General features: G+C 40.1%; 1 protein-coding gene across 7 annotated transcripts in view; it reads left to right on the forward strand.

Annotated features, from left to right (window-relative positions):
- DEUP1 (deuterosome assembly protein 1) overlaps positions 1-21,259 on the forward strand; it is a 149,427-nt gene that overhangs the window by 24,437 nt on the left and 103,731 nt on the right. For all 7 annotated transcript variants that reach the window (XM_055581635.1, XM_055581633.1, XM_055581636.1 and 4 more), the window contains exons 3-5: positions 2,213-2,384; positions 4,251-4,346; positions 17,285-17,419. In XM_055581635.1, coding sequence (XP_055437610.1) covers positions 2,213-2,384; positions 4,251-4,346; positions 17,285-17,419 — 403 coding nt within the window. The remainder of the gene's footprint in view (positions 1-2,212; positions 2,385-4,250; positions 4,347-17,284; positions 17,420-21,259) is intronic.

Consider the following 21,259-nt stretch of genomic DNA (forward strand, 5'->3'; position numbering starts at 1 on the left):
TTCAGGATGCATTTTTGTACTTAAAACCGCTCTGGTGCCACAACCGGTATGAAGGCTGTTGAATAAGCCAGTCAAAGGGACATATCCTTGTTCAGGTTGACTCTGGGTATTTTAGAAAGGGATTCCAGAAGTTCTGAGTCCTTTGAGTTCATGTACCCGTTTCAAACCTTATCGCAACAGAGCTCATTTGTACTACATTTTTCAAGGAAGTTCTTATTCAAAACATGAAGATGTTGTTAATGTAGACGATGCAGTAACTGCAATAGTAACAAAATAAGTCCAACAACTCTGCTGCCAGTGTTCCTTATCACCACTGTCCTCAACACTTTAATAGAGAAAATGAAAATTTTCAACTTTGCATGTTACATTACAAACAAAACCACAACTAAACAGAGAGAGGAAGAAGAAAAAACACCCTGTCTTTTGCTGTGGATACAGGAAGGCACTTAATTTAGAAGCAGCTGTCTAGGATCTAGTTCTGGCTCTTCCATTAATCAGTGTGTGACCTCGATGGGTCTGGGCTTCAGTTTTTTAAAATGCTAAATGATCCTTAATTAGCCCTAAAATTCTCATTCAGTGAAACTAAATGGAGGAAATGGTGTCATTTTACGCTTGCCTCTCCTGCGTTCCTCCCAGCTACACAAATACATCAGAAGCCCCACACCACTGAACAGGCGGATACTGAAGCAACTTGCTTCTCTAACCTGGGCGTTTGTGTGCGCCTTAAGCTGAAGCCTGAGACCTCAATGTCTACCTGCTTATCTGGACTGAATGAGTGAACTGACACCAGGTCCTTGGGCAGTGCTGCGCTTCTTGGAAGGAGAGCCCTGCCCCGGGAGCACTCACAACCTCAGCAACTCTCAGCCTCAGTAATGCTAGTTCACACCAAGGGTCCTGTTTCAAACATCGTAGACCTTCCTAGGACCAACTATTCCTACTTTTCTGACTAAGAATATCTGCACTGTCTAAAATCTTACGTTACTCTGCCCACATCTGCCCAATCAGCTTTCTTCCAGCAGACATCACCAGCCAGATGGCATCAAGCTTTTGTCCTGAAGGAGCAGCAGTGTAGCCCAGGTGCTTGTGAATCTGGTCCTGCCGCGCCTGGGTCTGTTCCTCTGCCCCTGGCAGGCCCTGTGAAGCCCCAGTTACCTGCCATCAAACCTCCTCAGGTTATGATAAGCACATAGGCATATGTATATGTACATGTAAGAGGATGGAATTATTTTCTAAATATTTATGTATTTATTTGTTTTTGGCTGCATTAGGTCTTAGTCGCAGCATGAGGTCTCAGTAGTTGTGATTCGTGGGCTTTAGTAGCCCTGCTGTATGTGAGATCTTAGTTCCCAGGCCAGGGATCAAACTCGCATCCCCTGCATTGCAAGATGGATTCTTAACCACTGGACCACGAGCAAATTCCCTGGGATTATTTGTTAGAATTCTCCTTGAATTAGCCCACTCTAAAATTTATTATTTTTCAGTTCAGTTCAGTTCAGTAGCTCAGTCGTGTCTGACTCTTTGCGACCCCATGAATCTCAGCACGCCAGGCCTCCCTGTCCATCACCAACTCCCGGAGTTCACCCAAATTCATGTGCATCGAGTCGGTGATGCCATACAGCTATCTCATCCTCTGTCGTCCCCTTCTCCTCCTGCCCCCAATCCCTCCCAGCATCAGGGTCTTTTCCAATGAGTCAACTCTTCTCATGAGGTGGCCAAAGTATTGGAGTTTCAGCCTCAGCATCAGTCCTTCCAGTGAACACCCAGGACTGGTCTCCTTTAGGATGGACTGGTTGGATCTCCTTGCAGTCCAAGGGACTCACAAAGGTCTTTTCCAACACCACAGTTCAAAAGCATCAATTCTTCAAGTTAACTTTATTTACTGTGGCCTTATTTCTGATGTAATCCAGCGATACATAGGAAAAGAAATGCAGGTTATAACTATCAATATATTAACTTTATCAATATATTGCATTATATTATGGCACAGCTGTACTTTTTAAAATGCCAGTGAAAAGTATGTACTCTGTTAGCTCTGAAATTAGCTTTTAGTTTTAATTTAAAATGTTAACCTCTAATTTGCAGAATTCTTCCTATTTAAATAATTGAAAATTTTGAGAAAATAATGATCAAGATATTTAAAGCAAAATCATAAGTTTTCTTGTTCTCACATTTCAGTCTTTTAAAATATATTTCACTTTTCTACAATTGCCAGAGCTTCTCCTTGTGAAGCAGAGCTTCAGGAATTAATGGAGCAAATTGACATCATGGTAAACAACAAAAAATTGGATTGGGAAAGGAAGATGCGGGCTCTGGAGACACGATTAGATCTTCGGGATCAAGAGTTGGCAAATGCACAGACGTGTCTGGAACAGAAAGGTCAAGAGGTACTGTGTAGCTGTGTTAATAAATTGTTCATTCCTCAGACTGTTATAAATAGTGCTAGTTCCGTCAGAATGCATTTTTCATTACTCATACTTTGTATAGGTATCAGCAATAGCTTGAAATGCCCTGAAATTCTGTCACAATGTGCTAAATGTATGTGTTCTATCAAATAAGTGGCAAGCAGAGCCTAAACCTATAGACATTTGCCGATGCAAACAGACAGAGTCCAGTAGATGCCATCTAGGAAAGTAAACATTTGACATGTATGTGAATACTGTTTTCAAGCAAGGATGTCATTGCTTTTGTTGCTACAGAAACAAAGTAGCCATCAGAGCTGTGCCTTTGGAGCAGGCAGAGTTCAGGAGCATTTGCCTTTTCTCATCTGCTAGAAAAGTCTTTCCTAAAAGAAGTGAAAGATAAAGCCTTGATTGTAGATCAAGAGACGAGGAGTTCGGTGAGGGCGGGGGGTATATGTATGCCTGGGTGCCCACATGGCTTAGTGATACAGAACCTGCCTGCCAACGCACGAGACACAAGAGATGCAGGTTTGATCCCTGGGTTGGGAGGATCCCCTGGAATAGAAAATGGCAACCCACTCCAGTATTCTTGCCTGGAGAATCCCATGGACAGAGGAGCCTGGTGGGCTACATACACTCCATAGAGTTGCAAAGAGTCAGACCTGACTGAGTGACTGAGCACGTGCACCGCTTAGGAGGAGTGTCCTGGGCCCAGGGAGCCTGCTTGCAGCCAAGCTAGTGAAGCTAGAGGGATGTCTGAGTGCTCTCGGGCCTGCTGCAGAGTTCAGCAAAGTCATACGCTTCACCTGACGTGGACTTTCATGTCTGTGAATTTTCTTTGGGACCAGGCATAAGGCAGGTTTACTCATCATATGCTAATAACTAAAACATCAACAGTCAACTTGTTCCACAGCTGTTTTTCTACCTCTGCTGGACTCAGTAGAATTTAACTTTTTGTCTTGGTTGACTATGTTATTGTTTGGCCCAGTTAACGTGGTTATCAGTAGAGGCAGGTCATGAGATTGCACATGCAAGGGACTACTTTCTGACTTTTAGTCCTGTCACAACCCAGATGTGCAAAGAAGCCTCACGTGCTGTTTAAGCAGACAAATTCTGTAAGCCAAATCCCTATGAACTCCTCTTAGACATTTTGTCTTTTTATGTTTTTTACTCTGCTGGGTCTTTTTTGCTGCTCTGGTGCTTTTTCTAGCTATGGCGAGCAGGGGCTACTCTTGCCTGCACCAGCTCCTCATTGCGGTGTCTGCTCCTGTTGCAGGGCACAGCCCCTAGGCACACGGGCTTCAGTAACTGCAGCATGAGGCTCTGCAGTTGCAGAGCTCGGGGTTTCGAGCGTGGGTTCGGTAGTTGTGGCACAGGGGTTTAGTTGCTCTGCAGCACGTGGAATTTTTCCAGACCAGGAGTCGAACCCATGTTCCCTGCATTGGCTGGTGTATTCTTACCCACTGCACCACCAGGGAAGTCCTGTTTTTCTTTTCACTTTGTTAGTTTTTAATTAAAAAAAAAAGGTAACAATTATTCCATAACACCACTAAAACAGAGCTCCCGTTGAAGGCAGCAGAGCCTGAAATAAAGGCTGAAATGTGTTGGCAGGAGTTCTGCTGCAAGAGTGATGACATACTGCTCCCAAAAAGACAATGTGAAGTAGATTTTAAATCTTGCTTTAATGTGCAGTAAGAAGACTCAAGATCCCTACCATACTGTGCTAGTGTGTACCCAGTAGAATAGCCCTAGCAACATCTGATTTTTGTGAATTTAATTATTAATGACTATTCTAAGATTTTGTCAGGCAAAATTTAGAAAAATTAAAATTAAATTTTATTCTTAATGCAGGTGGGTTTACTTCGACAGAAGTTGGACAGTTTGGAAAAATGTAACTTAGCAATGACTCAGAATTACGAAGGACAACTACAAACACTGAAAGCTCAAGTAAGGAAACTTATTACAATTTAGTATCATGTTTTGATATGTGTTTTGACCTATAAAGTGGTGTTAATTTTGCTAAAGAGCCTCTTGATGAAAGTGAAAGAGGAGAGTGAAAAAGTTGGCCTAAAGCACAACATTAAGAAAATGAAGATCATGGCATCTGGTCCCATCACTTCATGGCAAATAGATGGGGAAACAGTGTCAGACTTTATTTTTTTGGGCTCCAAAATCACCGCAGATGGTAACTGCAGCCATGAAATTAAAAGACGCTTACTCCTTGGAAGGAAAGTTATGACCAACCTAGATAGCATATTCAAAAGCAGAGATATTACTTTGCCAACAAAGGTCCGTCTAGTTAAGGCTGTGGTTTTTCCAGTGGTCATGTATGGATGTGAGAGTTGGACTGTGAAGAAAGCTGAGCACTGAAGAATTGATGCTTTTGTTTTATTTTCTTTTTTTTTAAATTTATTTTAATTGGAGGCAAATTACTTTACAATATTGTATTGGTTTTGCCATATATCAACATGAATCCGCCACGGGTGTACACGTGTTCCCCATCCTGAACCCCCTTCCCACCTCCCTCCCTGTACCATCCCTCTGGGTCATCCCAGTGCACCAGCCCCAAGCATCCTGTATCCTGCATTGAACCTGGACTGGCAATTCGTTTCTTATATAATATTATACATGTTTCAATGCCATTCTCCCAAATCATCCCACCCTCTCCCTCTCCCACAGAGTCCAAAAGACTCTTCTATACATCTGTGTCTCTTTTGCTCTCTCTCATACAGGGTTATGGTTACCATCTTTCTAAATTCCATATATATGCGTTAGTATACTGTATTGGTGTTTTTCGTTCTGGCCTACTTCACTCTATAATAGGCTCCAGTTTCATCCACCTCATTAGAACTGATTCAAATGTATTCTTTTTAATGGCTGAGTAATACTCCATTGTATATATGTACCACTGCTTTCTTATCCATTCATCTGCTGATGGACATCTAGGTTGCTTCCATATCCTGGTTATTATAAACAGTGCTGCGATGAACATTGGGGTACACGTGTCTCTTTCAATTCTGTTTTCCTCGGTGTGTATGTCCAGCAGTGGGATCGCTGGGTCATAAGGCAGTTCTATTTCCAGTTTTTCAAGGAATCTCCACACTGTTCTCCATAGTGGCTGTACTAGTTTGCATTCCCGCCAACAGTGTAAGAGGGTTCCCTTTTCTCCACACCCTCTCCAGCATTTATTACTTATAGACTTCTGGAGCGCAGCCATTCTGACTGGTGTGAAATGGTACCTCATTGTGGTTTTGATTTGCATTTCTCTGATAATGAGTGATGTTGAGCATCTTTTCATGTGTTTGTTAGCTATCTGTATGTCTTCTTTGGAGAAATGCCTATTTAGTTCTTTGGGCCATTTTTTGATTGGGTCATTTATTTTTCTGGAATTGAGCTGTAGGAGTTGCTTGTATATTTTTGAGATTAGTTGTTTGTCAGTTGCTTCATTTGCTATTATTTTCTCCCATTCTGAAGGCTGTCTTTTCACCTTGCTTATAGTTTCCTTTGTTATGCAGAAGCTTTTAATTTTAATTAGGTCCAATTTATTTTTGCTTTTATTTCCAATATTCTAGGAGGTGGTTCATAGAGGATCCTGCTGTGATGTATGTCAGAGAGTGTTTTGCCTATGTTCTCCTCTAAGAGTTTTATAGTTTCTGGTCTTATGTTTAGATCTTTAATCAATTTTGAGTTTATTTTTGTGTATGGTGTTAGAAAGTGTTCTAGTTTCATTCTTTTACAAGTGCTTGACCAGTTTTCCCAGCACCACTTGTTAAAGAGCTTGTCTTTTCTTCATTGTATATGCTTGCCTCCTTTGTCAAAGATAAGGTGTCCATAGGTGCGTGGATTTATCTCTGGGCTTTCTATTTTGTTACATTGAACTATATTTCTGTCTTGTGCCAGTACCATACTCTCTTGATGACTGTGGCTTTGTAGTAGAGCCTGAAGTCAGGCAGATTTATTCCTCCAGTTCCATTCTTCTTTTTCAAGATTGCTTTGGCTATTCGAGGTTTTTTTGTATTTCCATACAAATTGTGAAATTATTTGTTCTAGCTCTTGTGAAAAATACCCGTTGGTAGCCTGATAGGGATTGCATTGAATCTATAGATTGCTTTGGGTAGTATACTCATTTTCACTATATTGATTCTTCCGACCCATGAACATGGTATATTTCTCCATCTATTAGTGTCCTCTCTGATTTCTTTCACCAGTGTTTTATAATTTTCTATATATAGGTCTTTAGTTTCTTTAGGTAGATGTATTAGTAAGTATTTTACTCTTTTCATTGCAATGGTGAATGGAATTGTTTCCTTAATTTCTCTATTTTCTCATTATTAGTGTATAGGAATGCAAGGGATTTCTGTGTGTTTATTTTATATCCTGCAACTTTACTATATTCATTGATTAGCTCTAGTAGTTTTCTAGTGGAGTCTTTAGGGTTTTCTATATAGAGGATCATGTCATCTGCAAACAGTGAGAGTTTTACTTCTTCTTTTCCAATTTGGATTCCTTTTATTTTTTTTTCTGCTCTGATTGCTGTGGCCAAAACTTCCAAAACTATATTGAATAGTAGTGGTGAGAGTGGGCACCCTTGTCTTGTTCCTGACTTTAGGGGAAATGCTTTCAATTTTTCACCATTGAGGATAATATTTGCTGAGGGTTTGTCACATATAGCTTTTATTATGTTGAGGTATGTTCCTTCTATTTCTGCTTTCTGGAGAGTTTTTATCATAAATGGATGTTGAGTTTTGTCAAAGGCTTTCTCTGCATCCGTTGAGATAATCATATGGCTTTTATTTTTCAATTTGTTAATGTGGTGTATTACATTGATTGATTTGCAGATACTGAAGAATCCTTGCATCCCTGAGATAAAGCCCATTTCGTCATGGTGTATGATCTTTTTAATGTGTTGTTGGATTCTGATTGCTAGAATTTTGTTAAGGATTTTTGCATCTATGTTCATCAGTGATATTAGCCTGTAGTTTTCTTTTTGTGTGGCATCTTTGTCAGGTTTTGGTATTAGGGTGATAGTGGCCTCATAGAATGAGTTTGGAAGTTTACCCTCCTCTGCAATTTTCTGGAAGAGTTTGAGCAGGATAGGTGTTAGCTCTTCTCTAAATTTTTGGTAGAATTCAGCTGTGAAGCCATCTGGACCTGGGCTTTTGTTTGCTGGAAGATTTCTGATTACAGTTTCAATTTCCATGCTTATGATGGGTCTGTTAAGATTTTCTATTTCCTCCTGGTTCAGTTTTGGAAAGTTGTAATTTTCTAAGAATTTGTCCATTTCTTCCACATTGTCCATTTTATTGGCATATAATTGCTGATAGTAGTCTCTTATGATCCTTTGTATTTCTGTGTTGTCTGTTGTGATCTCTCCATTTTCATTTCTAATTTTATTGATTTGACTTTTCTCCCTTTGTTTCTTGATGAGTCTGGCTAATGGTTTGTCAATTTTATTTATCCTTTCAAAGAACCAGCTTTTGGCTTTGTTGATTTTTGCTATGGTCTCTTTTGTTTCTTTTGCATTTATTTCTGACCTAATTTTTAAGATTTCTTTCCTTCTACTATCCCTGGGGTTCTTCATTTCTTCCTTTTCTAGTTGCTTTAAGTGTAGAGTTAGGTTATTTATTTGACTTTTTTCTTATTTCTTGATGTATGCCTGTATTACTATGAACTTTCCCTTTAGCACTGCTTTTACAGTGTCCCACAGGTTTTGGAAAATTCTGAAAGAGATGGGAATACCAGACCGCCTGATCTGCCTCTTGAGAAATTTGTATGCAGGTCAGGAAGCAACAGTTAGAACTGGACATGGAACAACAGACTGGTTCCAAATAGGAAAAGGAGTACGTCAAGGCTGTATATTGTCACCCTGCTTGTTTAACTTATATGCAGAGTACATCATGAGAAACACTGGACTGGAAGAAACACAAGCTGGAATCAAGATTGCTGGGAGAAATATCAATAACCTCAGATATGCAGATGACACCACCCTTATGGCAGAAAGTGAAGAGGAACTAAAAAGCCTCTTGAGGAAAGTGAAAGAGGAGAGTGAAAAAGTTGGCTTAAAGCTCAACATTCAGAAAACAAAGATCATGGCATCTGGTCCCATCACTTCATGGGAAACAGATGGGGAAACAGTGGCAGACTTTTTTTTTTTTTTTGGCTCCAAAATCACTGCAGAAGGTGATTGTAGCCATGAAATTAAAAGACGCTTACTCCTTGGAAGGAAAGTTATGACCAACCTAGAGAGCATATTCAAAAGCAGAGACGTTACTTTGCCAACAAGGGTTCGTCTAGTCAAGGCTATGGTTTTTCCAGAGGTCATGTATGGATGTGAGAGTTGGACTGTGAAGAAGGCTGAGCACCAAAGAATTGATACCTTTGAACTGTGGTGTTGGAGAAGACTCTTGAGAGTCCCTTGGACTGCAAGGAGATCCAAGCAGTCCATTGTGAAGGAGTTCAGCCCTGGGATTTCTTTAGAAGGAATGATGCTAAAGCTGAAACTCCAGTACTTTGGCCACCTCATGCGAAGAGTTGACTCATCGGAAAAGACTCTGATGCTGGGAGGGATTGGGGGCAGGAGGAGAAGGGGACGACAGAGGATGAGATGGCTGGATGGCATCACTGACTCGATGGACGTGAGTCTGAGTGAACTCCGGGAGTTGGTGATGGACAGGGAGGCCTGGCGTGCTGTGATTCATGGAGTCACAGAGAGTCGGACACGACTGAGCAACTGAACTGAACTGAACTGAACAGGTTTTGGGTTGTTGTGTTTTCATTTTCATTTGCTTCTATGCGTATTTTGATTTCTTTTTTTATTTCTTCTGTGATTTGTTGGTTATTCAGTAGCGTGTTGTTCAGCCTCCGTATGTTGGAATTTTTAATAGTTTTTCTCCTGTAATTGAGATCTAATCTTACTGCCTTGTGGTCAGAAAAGATGCTTGGAATGATTTCAATTTTTTTGAATTTACCAAGGCTAGATTTATGGCCCAGGATGTGTTCTATCCTGGAGAAGTGTCCATGTGCACTTGAGAAAAAGGTGAAATTCATTGTTTTGGGGTGACATGTCCTATAGATATCAGTTAGGTGTAATTGGTCTATTGTATCATTTAAAGTTTGTGTTTCCTTGTTAATTTTCTGTTTAGTTGATCTATCCGTAGGTGTGAGTGGGGTATTAAAGTCTCCCACTATTACTGTGTTATTGTTAATTTCCCCTTTCATACTTGTTAGCATTTGTCACATTGCGGTGCTCCTATGTTGGGTGCATATATATTTATAATTGTTATATCTTCTTCTTGGACTGATCCTTTGATCATTATGTAGTGTCCTTCTTTGTCTCTTTTCACAGACTTTGTTTTAAAGTCTATTTTATCTGATATGAGTATTGCTACTCCTGCCTTCTTTTGGTCTCTATTTGCATGGAATATCTTTTTCCAGCCCTTCACTTTCAGTCTGTATGTGTCCCCTGTTTTGAGGTGGGTCTCTTGTAGACAACATATATAGGGGTCTTGTTTTTGTATCCATTCAGCCAGTCTTTGTCTTTTGGTTGGGGCATTCAACCCATTTATGTTTAAGGTAATTATTGGTAAGTATGATCCCGTTGCCATTTAATTTACTGTTTGGGGTTTGAGTTTATACACCTTTTTTGTGTTTCCTGTCTAGAGGAGATCCTTTAGCATTTGTTGAAGAGCTGGTTTGGTGTGCTGAATTCTCTCAGCTTTTGCTTGTCTGTAAAGCTTGATTTCTCCTTCATATTTGAATGAGATCCTTGTTGGGTACAGTAATCTGGGCTGTAGGTTATTTTCTTTCATCACTTTAAGTATGTCCTGCCATTTCTTCCTGGCCTGAAGAGTTTCTATTGAAAGATCAGCTGTTATCCTTATGGGAATCCCCTTGTGTGTTATTTGTTGTTTTTCCCTTGCTGCTTTTAATATTTGTTCTTTGTGTTTGATCTTTGTTAATTTGATTAATATGTGTCTTGGGGTGTTTCACCTTGGGTTTATCCTGTTTGGGGACTCTGTGGGTTTCTTGGACTTGGGTGATTATTTCCTTCCCCATTTTAGGGAAGTTTTCAACTATTATCTCCTCAAGTATTTTCTCATGGTATTTCTTTTTGTCTTCTTCTTCTGGGACTCCTATGATTCGAATGTTGGGGCGTTTAATATTGTCCTGGAGGTCTCTGAGATTGTCCTCATTTCTTTTAATTCGTTTTTCTTTTTTCCTCTCTGATTCATTTATTTCTGCCATTCTATCTTCTAATTCACTAATCCTATCTTCTGCCTCCATTATTCTACTATTTGTTGCCTCCAGAGTGTTTTTTATCTCATTTATTGCATTATTCATTATATATTGACTCTTTTTTATTTCTTCTAGGTCCTTGTTAAACCCTTCTTGCATCTTCTCAATCCTTGTCTCCAGGCTATTTATCTGTGATTCCATTTTGATTTCAAGATTTTGGATCATTTTCACTATTATTATTTGGAATTCTTTATCAGGTAGATTCCCTATCTCTTCCTCTTTTGTTGGTTTAGTGGGCATTTATCCTGTTCCTTTACCTGCTGGGTATTCCTCTGTCTCTTCATCTTGTTTATATTGCTGAGTTTGGGGTGGCCTTTCTGTATTCTGGCAGTTTGTGGAGTTCTCTTTATTGTGGAGTTTCCTCGCTGTGGGTGGGGTTGTATGGGTGGCTTGTCAAGGTTTCTTGGTTAGGGAAGCTTGTATCGGTGTTCTGGTGGGTAGAGCTGGATTTCTTCTCTCTGGAGTGCAATGAAGTGTCCAGTAATGAGTTATGAGATGTCAATGGTTTTGGAGTAACTTTGGGCAGCCTGCATATTGAAGCTCAGGGCTGCGTTCCTGTGTGGCTGGAGAATTTGCGTGGTATGTCTTGCTCTGGAACTTGTTGGTCCTTGGGTGGTGCTTGGTTTCAGTGTAGGTATGGAGGTGTTTGATGAGCTCCTGTTGATTAATGTTCCTGGAGTCAGGAGTTCTCTGGTATCCTCAGGATTTGGACTTACGCCTCCTGCTTCTGGTTTTCAGTCTTATTTTTACAGTAGTCCTAAGACTTCTCCTCCTATACAGCACCGTTGATAAAACATCTAGGTTAAAGATGAAAAGTTTCTCCACAGTGAGGGACACCCAGAGAGGTTCACGGAGTTACATGGAGAAGAGAAGAGGGAGGAGGGAGTTAGAGGTAACCCCGAATGAGATGAGGTGGAATCAAAAGAAGAGAGAGCAAGCTAGCCAGTAATCACTTCCTTATGTGTGCTCCACAGTCTGGACCGCTCAGAGATGTTCACGGAGTTATACAGAGAAAAGAAGAGGGAGGAAGGAGACAGAGGTGGCCAGGAGGATAAAAGCGAGGAATGAAAAGGAGAGAGACAGATCAGCCAGTAATCAGTTCCCTAAGTGTTCTCCACCATCTGGAATACACAGAGATTCAGAGTTGGGTAGAGTAGAGAAGGGGGAGGGAGGAGACAGAGGTGACCTTGTGGAGAAAAAGGAGAGTCCAAAGAGGGAGAGAGCAGTCAAGCCAGTAATCTCGCTCCCAAGTAAAAATGGGCACGGAAGATTGGGTTCTTAAAGGTACAAAATTGATAACAAATACCAAAAAGCAAAGATTAAAAATCTAGAGTAGAGGTTGGATTTTCAAAAATACAATATTAAAGAAAAGAAGAAAAAAAAGTCAAAAATTATAAAAAGAAATATATATATATATATGAAGTTTGCTTTAAAAAATAGGGCCTTTTTTTTGCTAAGTAATAGTAGATTATAAAAATGAAAATTAAAAGAGTAATAGAAGACTTAAAAATTTTTTTAAATTAAAGAAAAGAATGATCGTAAAAATAGTAAAAATATATCTAGGACTTTCTCTGGTGGTGTTGTGGGCAGTGTGGGGTCAGTTCATTTTTGGATAGTTCCTTGGTCCGGGTTATATTTCTCAAGATCTATAGGCTCCTTCCTATGTAGTTGGTACTTACTACAGGGTTTTAATCTATTGCACCTGTCACTTCCAAGGCAGTTCCCTATGTTTTAGCTTCTTCTGTTTGCTGGTTCTTCAGTGTCTGATTTCCGCCCTGACACAAGGGGGCAGTGGTGGACACTTTTTTAGGCTCACTTATTCAGTGGCGCTGTGGGGAGGGAGGGATGCTGCAAACAAATAACACTGGCGTGTGCTTGCAGTGCCTCAACCACACTGGGCCTGCCCCCGCTCACGGCGCATGTGTCCTCCCTGCCCACACTGCTCAGGCTCTAGAAGCTCTGCTGGGAACTGTCCGAGGCCAGCCCTGGGCTGCCTGCACCTCCCAGTTCTAAGCTGCTCAGATTCAGGCACTGGGTAGTCCTAAGAGGCACAGACTCCATTGGGCCTGCGTTTGGTGCCCTTCCCAGGTCCGAGCAGCTCAGGTGATGAGGTGTTTGGTGAGCATGGTTGCTGCAACTTATCACCTCCCCTGTCCCTGCCGCTTGGTTTCCTGGGTGTACTACCGGTGCACCTTCTCAGAAGGATGTTGACCGTCAAGAACCCCAGGAAGTCTTAGTCAGCAAAGAAGCCTGCTTGCAGTTTGGTAGATAATGTCTCTCTGGGGCTGCGATTGCCCCCTTCTGGCTCTGGCTGCCTGTCACCAGAGGGGGATGGTCTGCAGCTGCCAATCTCTGTTCAGTCCTTTGTTCTGTGAGCGGGCCTGGCGATGTCTTAGGTTAGGGCTTTTCGCGTGGTAGCTATCCCACAGTCTGGTTTGCTAGCCCAAGTTAGTTCGCTCAGATTTCCCTCGGGGCATTCAGGCCCGGTCCTTACTCTAAGCAATGCAGCCCGCACCTTCCTGCCCAGCCCCCGCTTGCTAGTGGGGGGTGCAGGCGTCTGCGCTGCTTCTCCGCTGGGGGAGTTATCGTTGGGCTCATGGGGAGTTACGGTTGGGCTCATAATCTGTGGGTTTTAATTATTTATTTAGTTTTCCTCCCTGTTATGTTGCCCTCTGTGGTTACAAGTCTCACCACAGACTTGGCAGTGAGAGTGTTTCCTGGTGTTTGGAAACTTCTCTCTTTTTAAGACTCCCTTCCTGGGACAGAGCTCCGTCCCTACCTCTTTTGTCTCTTTTTGTGTCTTTTATATTTTTTCCTACCTCCTTTCGAAGACAATGGACTGCTTTTCTGGGTGCCTGATGTCCTCTGCCAGCATTCAGTAGTTGTTTTGTGGAATTTACTCAGCGTTTAAATGTTCTTTTGATGAATTTGTGGGGGAGAAAGTGGTCTCCCCGTCCTATTCCTCCGCCATCTTAGGACTGTCCCCCGAACTGATGCTTTTGAACTGTGGTGTTGGAGAAGACTCTTGAGAGTCCCTTGGACTGCAAGGAGATCTAACCAGTCCATCCTAAGGGAGATCAGTCCTGGGTGTTCACTGGAAGAACTGATGCTAAAGCTGAAACTCTAATACTTTGGCCACCTCATGCGAAGAGTTGACTCATTGGAAAAGACCCTGATGCTGGGAGGGATTGGGGGCAGGAGGAGAAGGGGACGACAGAGGATGAGATGGCTGGATGGCATCACCGACTCGATGGACATGAGTTTGAGTAAACTCTGGGAGTTGGTGATAGACAGGGAGGCCTGGCATGCTGTGATTCATGGGGTCACAAAGAGTCAGACAGGACTGAGCGACTGAACTGAACTGATGTCATTTTTTCTAACCAGAAAATGATACCTTGTGGCAAACGTGCTTTTGTTGCTGCTAGTTCACTCTACTGCTTCCTTCTTTGAAATTCTTCATTTATTTATTCTCTTCACAACCTTATTTCCCTAAAATACCTTAAGGATACGTTTTACAACATTTTGCCTTAAAAAACTCTGGCAAAACTTTCTTTTGAAATTGCTTCCTTTTTTAAAATGGTGCATTTTCTTTTCCTTCTAAAATTATAAAACTATAATTATATACGTATATATAAAATATGCATTTGAGATTTATTCTTCTGGAAAGGTGGAGTCAATGTACTTTCCCCTATTCCTCCTGCTAAATGCAACTAGAAATCCTGGACATTATTTATAAAACAACATAAGACTGAGAAGTGGAGAGAAAAGACAGACCAACTAGGACCTTGGATCCCAAGGCAAACATGGTGTTGAATTCCTAGAATTTCTTTTTGCCTCTCATATCATAGACTAGATAACAGAGAAGCCCACAGGCCTGACTCTCCAGTGGGCACAAACAAACCAAAAGAGGAAGAAGGCCTCTTCCTTGCAACTGAAAGACCTGAAGAAAGACAGCCCACAAAGATTAAACACTTTTTGATAATAACTGCTTGACTCTAGCCAAAGGGCATGGAAAAGGACTACAGCTGCAAACCAACTTCACCAGCAGACCCAGTAGACAGCCTCGGTTCCACCCTCGCCTTCTGTAATGAGGTAGTCCAGGCCCCAGCCTCAGGGGAGTCAGAGCAGACTGAGTGGAAACGCAGTCCGTGATGTCAGGGGCGACCGTAGCAGAACCTGGGCTTCTCTGTGCCTCTGCTGGTGATGTGGCATCCTTCTCTCTGCAGTGGTGTCTAGGGAAGCCTAACGAGGGTCTGAACACTCACCACCTCTGTGGTAACAGGGCTCCTTCCCTCAGCACAGTACTGCTGAAGGCCATGCGAGAAGCAGTCATGTGGCATCTGTGCCCCTTTGGTCAATGTGGTGCCAGTGAAAGATGTGCGGATCCTGAGCTCCCACTGCCACTCCGCAGTAACAAGGAACACTGACCTCCTCCCAGTTACAAGCTGATGCCAAGTGAAGACCTGGACTTTCAGTACAACAAGGCAGCAATGAGGTGCCATTCCACATTTCCTTGCTGGAGCATTGCCAGAAGAAGAATGCTAAAACACAGGATTTCTATAAACTGTGGATTCACATCACAATACCCCAAAATGGTTTAAGTTTAAAAAAAACTCACTCATCATAGCAAAAACAAGGAAGATCTCAACTTGAATGAGAAAAATCAATTAAGAGACACCAGCACTGAGTTGATATAGATGTTAGAATTACCTGACAAGGAGTTTAAAGTAGCTGTTATAAAAATGCTTCAATGAGCCATTACAAACATGCTTGAAACAAATTAGAATGTTTTAGCAAAGAAAACTATAAAGAACAAGCAGCTAGAAATTTTATAACTTAAAAATACAATAACCAAACTAAAAAATTCAATAGATGGGTTCAAAAGCAGAATAGAGAGGATAGAAGACATACACAATGAGTGAACTTGAACATAGCACAATAGAAATTACCCAATCTGAACAGCATATTTAAAAAGCAACCAAGACAAGCTAGACAGCATATTGAAAAGCAGAAACATTACTTTACCAACAAAGGTCTGTCTAGTCAAGGCTATGGTTTTTCCAGTAGTCATGTATGGATGTGAAAGTTGGACTACAAAGAAAGCTGAGCGCTGAAGAATTGATGCTTTTGAACTGTGGTGTTGGAGAAGACTCTTGTGAGTCCCTTGGACTGCAAGGAAATCTGACCAATCCATCCTAAAGGAAATTAACCCTGAATATTCATTGGAAGGACTGATACTGCAGCTGAAGCTCCAATACTTAGGCCACCTGATGCAAAGAGCTGACTCATTGGAGAAGATGCTGATGCTGGGAAAGACTGAGGGCAAGAGGAGAAGGGGGCAACAGGGGATGAGATGGTTGGATGACATCACTGACTCAATGGATATGAGTTGGAGCAAACTCAAGGAGATAGTGAAGGACAGGGAAGCCTGGTGTGCTGCAGTTCATGGAGTCGCAAAGAGTCAGATATGACTTAGCAACTGGACAACAACAAAGACGTTTTGTTACCAGTAGATCTACCCTAAAAGAATAGCTAAAAGAATTTCTCCTTGGTGAAAAGGAAATGATAAGAAAAAATTGGAAATGTGAAAGCATGGATAAATGCAGTAGATTTTACTTCTCTTGAGTTTTCTAAATTTTTTTTACAACTGAAGCAAAACTTATAATAGTACTTAAAGTAGTTTTTAATGTACACTGAGAAAATAGTTAAGATAATAATGTCAGAAATGGGTCTTGGCAAAGAGAACTAAGATTCTAAACTTCACTTGAACTGGTAAAATGTCAACACCAGGAGACTGCAATAAGCTATGTATGTATAATATTATACCTAGAGCAATAACTAAAAAAGCTAAACAAATAAATACATTCAAAAATACTCAGTTCAGTTCAGGTCAGTCGCTCAGTAATATCTTTGCAGCTTCTTATGAATCTATAATTATTTCAAAAGAAAAAAGAAAAACAAATTTTGTAAACAGTTATTTAGAAATTTCCTAACAGATTTCTGTTAGGAAATCTGCTGCTTTTAATCTATTATTTGAAGGTAGAACAAGAGAAAAAAATTACAGTCTAAGTTATAACAAGAATTACTGATAAGAGAACGATTATATCAAGCTTTATATTTAATTTTATTTAAACTTACATCAACGTAAGTGTGTTTGTATTTTTTTTGTTAAGTCCTCTGTTTCCTTAAAAAGAAGTGTAAGTTGGTCATTTTGTAGACTGAGTTATTGAAATTAAAATTGTCAACACAAGATGGCACTAAATAAAAGTAAGAAAAAAAAACTTGGTTGTTTTCAATTGTGAGCTTTTCTATATATGGTTAAGATAAAACTGAACAAAACATTTTATCAAGTGAATTGTTGTTAAACTGTGCAGTCAATGAAGTTCCAAATTTACTTGAAAACTGAATTGTGTTCAGCTTCAACAATTTAGTTTTAATAACTGGTTCTATCTTCTCTAATTGGAACATTTAAGCTTTATTGCATTTCCTAATCATGACTTCAATTTTGAAAGAGGTATGCAAGAGAACTATCATGAAATCAAGTTAGAAATAACCAATAGTAAAATGTTAGCATTCTCTATTATTTACAGTTTTCCAAACTAACTAGCAGCTTTGAAAAACTGAGATTACACCAGATGAAACAAAATAAATTTCGACGAAAAGAAGTACCACACCTCAAAGAAGAAATGCCCTTTGAACTGAACAATTTGAACCAGAAATTAGAGGTAAGCTATACTGTCTTAGTTTATCCCTGTATGTATTAAGATTGGGTTTTTTTTGTTGTTATTGTTGTTGAGGGCTGTTTGTCTCCAGAATGCACAGTGGCATGTACCACTGAGGTAACAAAGCACCATTAGAAACCTGCTTCCCATTGAAGATATTTTCTTAGTGCACCTTCCTTCAGGCACTTAGTGAATTAAAACATTACTTTGATTTATACATCTTTTATACGTATCAGCATTTTGGAGAGCAAAAAAATGTTCAAAGAAACTGCAGCTGTTGAGTGAAATTGAAGGACATCCCTGGGGTCAGTTAAAGTGAGTGTCTAATAAATCTTTTAATGGCTATTTAACTATTAGGTACTTAAGTCCTGATGAGGCCTCATAGCAATTTTCAGAACAGAGCTTGGAGTTTCAGGATCTTTTCTTTAAAGAGATAGTTTCACTCCAATATAGCGACCCTGTGTCACCCAGAACTCCTAAAATCTCAGTCCCTAAAAAGGTTAACCATGTCATAGAAACACTTATTTCAATCCCTTTAACTTTCCAACCTTGGAAAAAATAAATAAGCTATTTTTCTTCCCTGTGCCCTTGTGCATTCCTGCTACTGGCCACGTAACAGCAGATAGAGTCTACTGTGAGTTCCTTTTCTAACCTTAGCTAAATTCCCACTGTGGCTCAATTATTGTTTTCTAATTGACCTCAAATTGACCCCTATCATGTTATCCCACTCATTTTTTTCCCCCTCCACTGTTCTCAAGCCCTAAACAATGGTTTCTCCCCACAGCCAGCCAATGATTTCAGTTTTTTCTGCTTTGTTCGTAGTTCATGGCTCTCTATGTCCCTGATAGCTCATCTGGTATAGAATCTGCCTGCAGTGCAGGAGACCCCGGTTCAGTTCCTGGGTCAGAAAGATCCACTAGAGAAGGGATAGGCTACCCACTCCAGTATTCTTGGCCTCCCTGGTGGCTCACATGATAATCAACCTGCAATGCAGGAGACCTGGGTTCAGTCCCTGGGTTGGGAAGATCCCCTGGAGAAGGGAAAAGCGACCCACTCCAGTATTCTGGCCTGGAGAATTCCACGGGCTCGCAGAGTCAGACATGACTGAGCAACTTTGACTTCACTGACTGTGCGTCCTAATCACCCAGGTAGAAACCTCTTAGGAATCTTTGATCTGTTCCTTTCTTACTCCTATTCCAGTCCAGATTTGCCCCTTTTCTGTGTCTAATGCCTCTTATCTCTGTCTTCCTCCTAACTGTCATTGCCCTGTTTTATACTTCTTCATCTTTGTCATCTAACTCTTCAATTAACAGCCCTTCTCAAAATTTTCCTCCAAAATATTTTTCAGAGCAGGAAAAAAAACCTGGAACCACAGCCCTAAAACCAGCCTATTGCAAGAATTTTGTTGGAAGTGTTTGGTTTTAGTTTTTAAATTCCTGTAAATTTTATATTGTACTACATAAGGAACATACATTTTTAAAAATATAAAGTTACTACCACTAAGTAAGGATGACCTTATAGGAAAATGCACTATGTATAACTTCCTACCTCTTGCAATGGTGTAACTAGACTGATTTTTAGAATATTCTGGTCTCATAGAAAATGCCCAAAGTTTGTGATATAATATACACAGGCTTTCACTGAAAATGCAGTTAAATCAATGACTCTTCATTTGATTGACTTCCCATGGGGATTAGTGGGAGAACTACATTCATATAAATTGTTCAAACAAAGAAAAAGCCTTAAATTAGTATCAAGTACTTTGTGCACATTTTACATTTAGAGATCTAAATATGTAAAATGTACCTCTGAAATTATAGTGGAAATTAGTAGCAAATATGTGATATATTTGTATTTATACAAAATTTTTTAAGCATAATATGTCAATACAGTTTCATCTATATCATAAAGGAAACATTTCATGTACCTGTCTTTGTTTAGAGGCAGCTGAAAAATTAATGTGTAGGAGATGGACTGTTCCAGTTTTAGCCTACATCTAAGCATGTTTCTCCTTTGGGACAAACATTTAATACACTGATACAGTGATTGAACAGTGGGAAACAGCTTGCTCCAGTGAAAGAACTTGACAGTTTACAACTTAAAATAGGGCCTGCTTGTCTCGCTTATTTGCCCTGTGACTGTTGGACAAGCTGATGACCTCACAGAGATTACATTTTTCACCAATAAATGGGGGCTAAGATTATCTTATAAGTGACATTGTGGTTATGGAAGAGGAAAATATGTTTGTGTATGTGTGTTTAGGCGCTCTCTGAAGTATCTGGGGTAAAAACACATGAGGTCTGAAAGTTGCCTTCAAATACTCCAGTGAAAAAGGTAGAGATGAGATACAGATGGTCTGACTTGACAGGAGTTAAATTGGGTGAAGGGTACATGGGAGTTTGTTTTACTCTCTGCTTTTATATAAGTATGAAAATTTTCATAAGAAAAAGTTAAAACTATCTTACAAATGAAGGTTCATAGAGTCCTTGACCTATAGTAATCACTAAAGAAATGTTCATTCTACCTCTCAAGATTTAGTAGAGGGATTAAAATATATTTTTAACAATGTAACTTCTGCTATAAACTGATTTTAATGCCTCTGATCCACTCTCAACCATAAAGACCAAGAAAAGGTTTCTAGCCATGGAGAACTTAATCTGGAGGGTTAGACAAGTGTACAGACGTGCCAGAACTGGACCCTGGGCTGACATCTCCAGTCTCTACGAAATTCTTACAGTCTCTTTCTCAGTCTATGCATGGCCCCATAACTACTGGGTAGTGTGTGCATGAAACCAATACATCTAAGACCAAGAAAGCCAGGACTATTATAAGTACCAGCTGATATGTTCATGATACACATTTTTAGCCTTGTTTGGCCTCATTCTTGGCCTCATTTCTACCTGTTGTAGAATTTGTAAGGGAGAGATTGATGTTCCTGCCTTCTCCTATAGCATGCTGGGAAATGTGTATTTTCAAGACTGAGGTTGTTGGATGTATGTATTAGTATTATTGCATTTATATCTATAAGTATTAGTATTATTGCACAGTTCATATATTATTGCAAGATATGAACTGTGCAAATCAACCTTAGCCACATTTTGACTTCTGACTCCACAAACTCCTTCCTAAATTAAACATTTTTAATAATCCACCTTGTATTGATTTGAAATGTTAACCTATTTTTTTTATTAGAGCCTAGTTTTGTAAATTTGTCACTATTTCTGAAGACCCTGTTTTCATGTACCTTATTTAAAACTGTCAAATGTCAGAATCAAAGTCAGTTATTTTAAGTGAACTGTCTCCATTTATCTTAATACATATAGTCTATTTATCAGGGTATTATTATACATTTAAAACAGGGTCTATCTATAGTTCTCCAACTTTATTACCCCCACTCAATTTCAAGTCACTTCTAATTACTATAAAAGCCTACTAATTTAGTAGTGAAGTCTTCCCTCACTGATTATTTGGGAGCTTGTGGATTTATAAAATGAAGATTTCCCCCCAAATTCTTTAAAATCATTACTCTTTAGAAAATGTGGGGGGGAGGAGCCAAGATGGCGGAGGAGTAGGACAGGGAGAACTCTTTCTCCCCCACAAATTCATCAAAAGAGCATTTAAACGTCGAGTAAATTCCACAAAACAACTTCTGAATGCCGGCAGAGGACATCAGGCACCCAGAAAAGCAGCCCAACTCTTCGAAAGGAGGTAGGAAAAAATATAAAAGACAAAAAAAGAGACAAAAGAGGGAGGGACGGAGTTCCGTCCCAGGAAGGGAGTCTTAAAAAGAGAGAAGTTTCCATACACCAGGAAACCCTCTCACTGCCGAATCTGTGCCGAGCT

The sequence above is a fragment of the Bubalus kerabau genome, chromosome 5 (assembly GCF_029407905.1).
Source record: "Bubalus kerabau isolate K-KA32 ecotype Philippines breed swamp buffalo chromosome 5, PCC_UOA_SB_1v2, whole genome shotgun sequence".
NCBI lineage: Eukaryota > Metazoa > Chordata > Mammalia > Artiodactyla > Bovidae > Bubalus > Bubalus kerabau.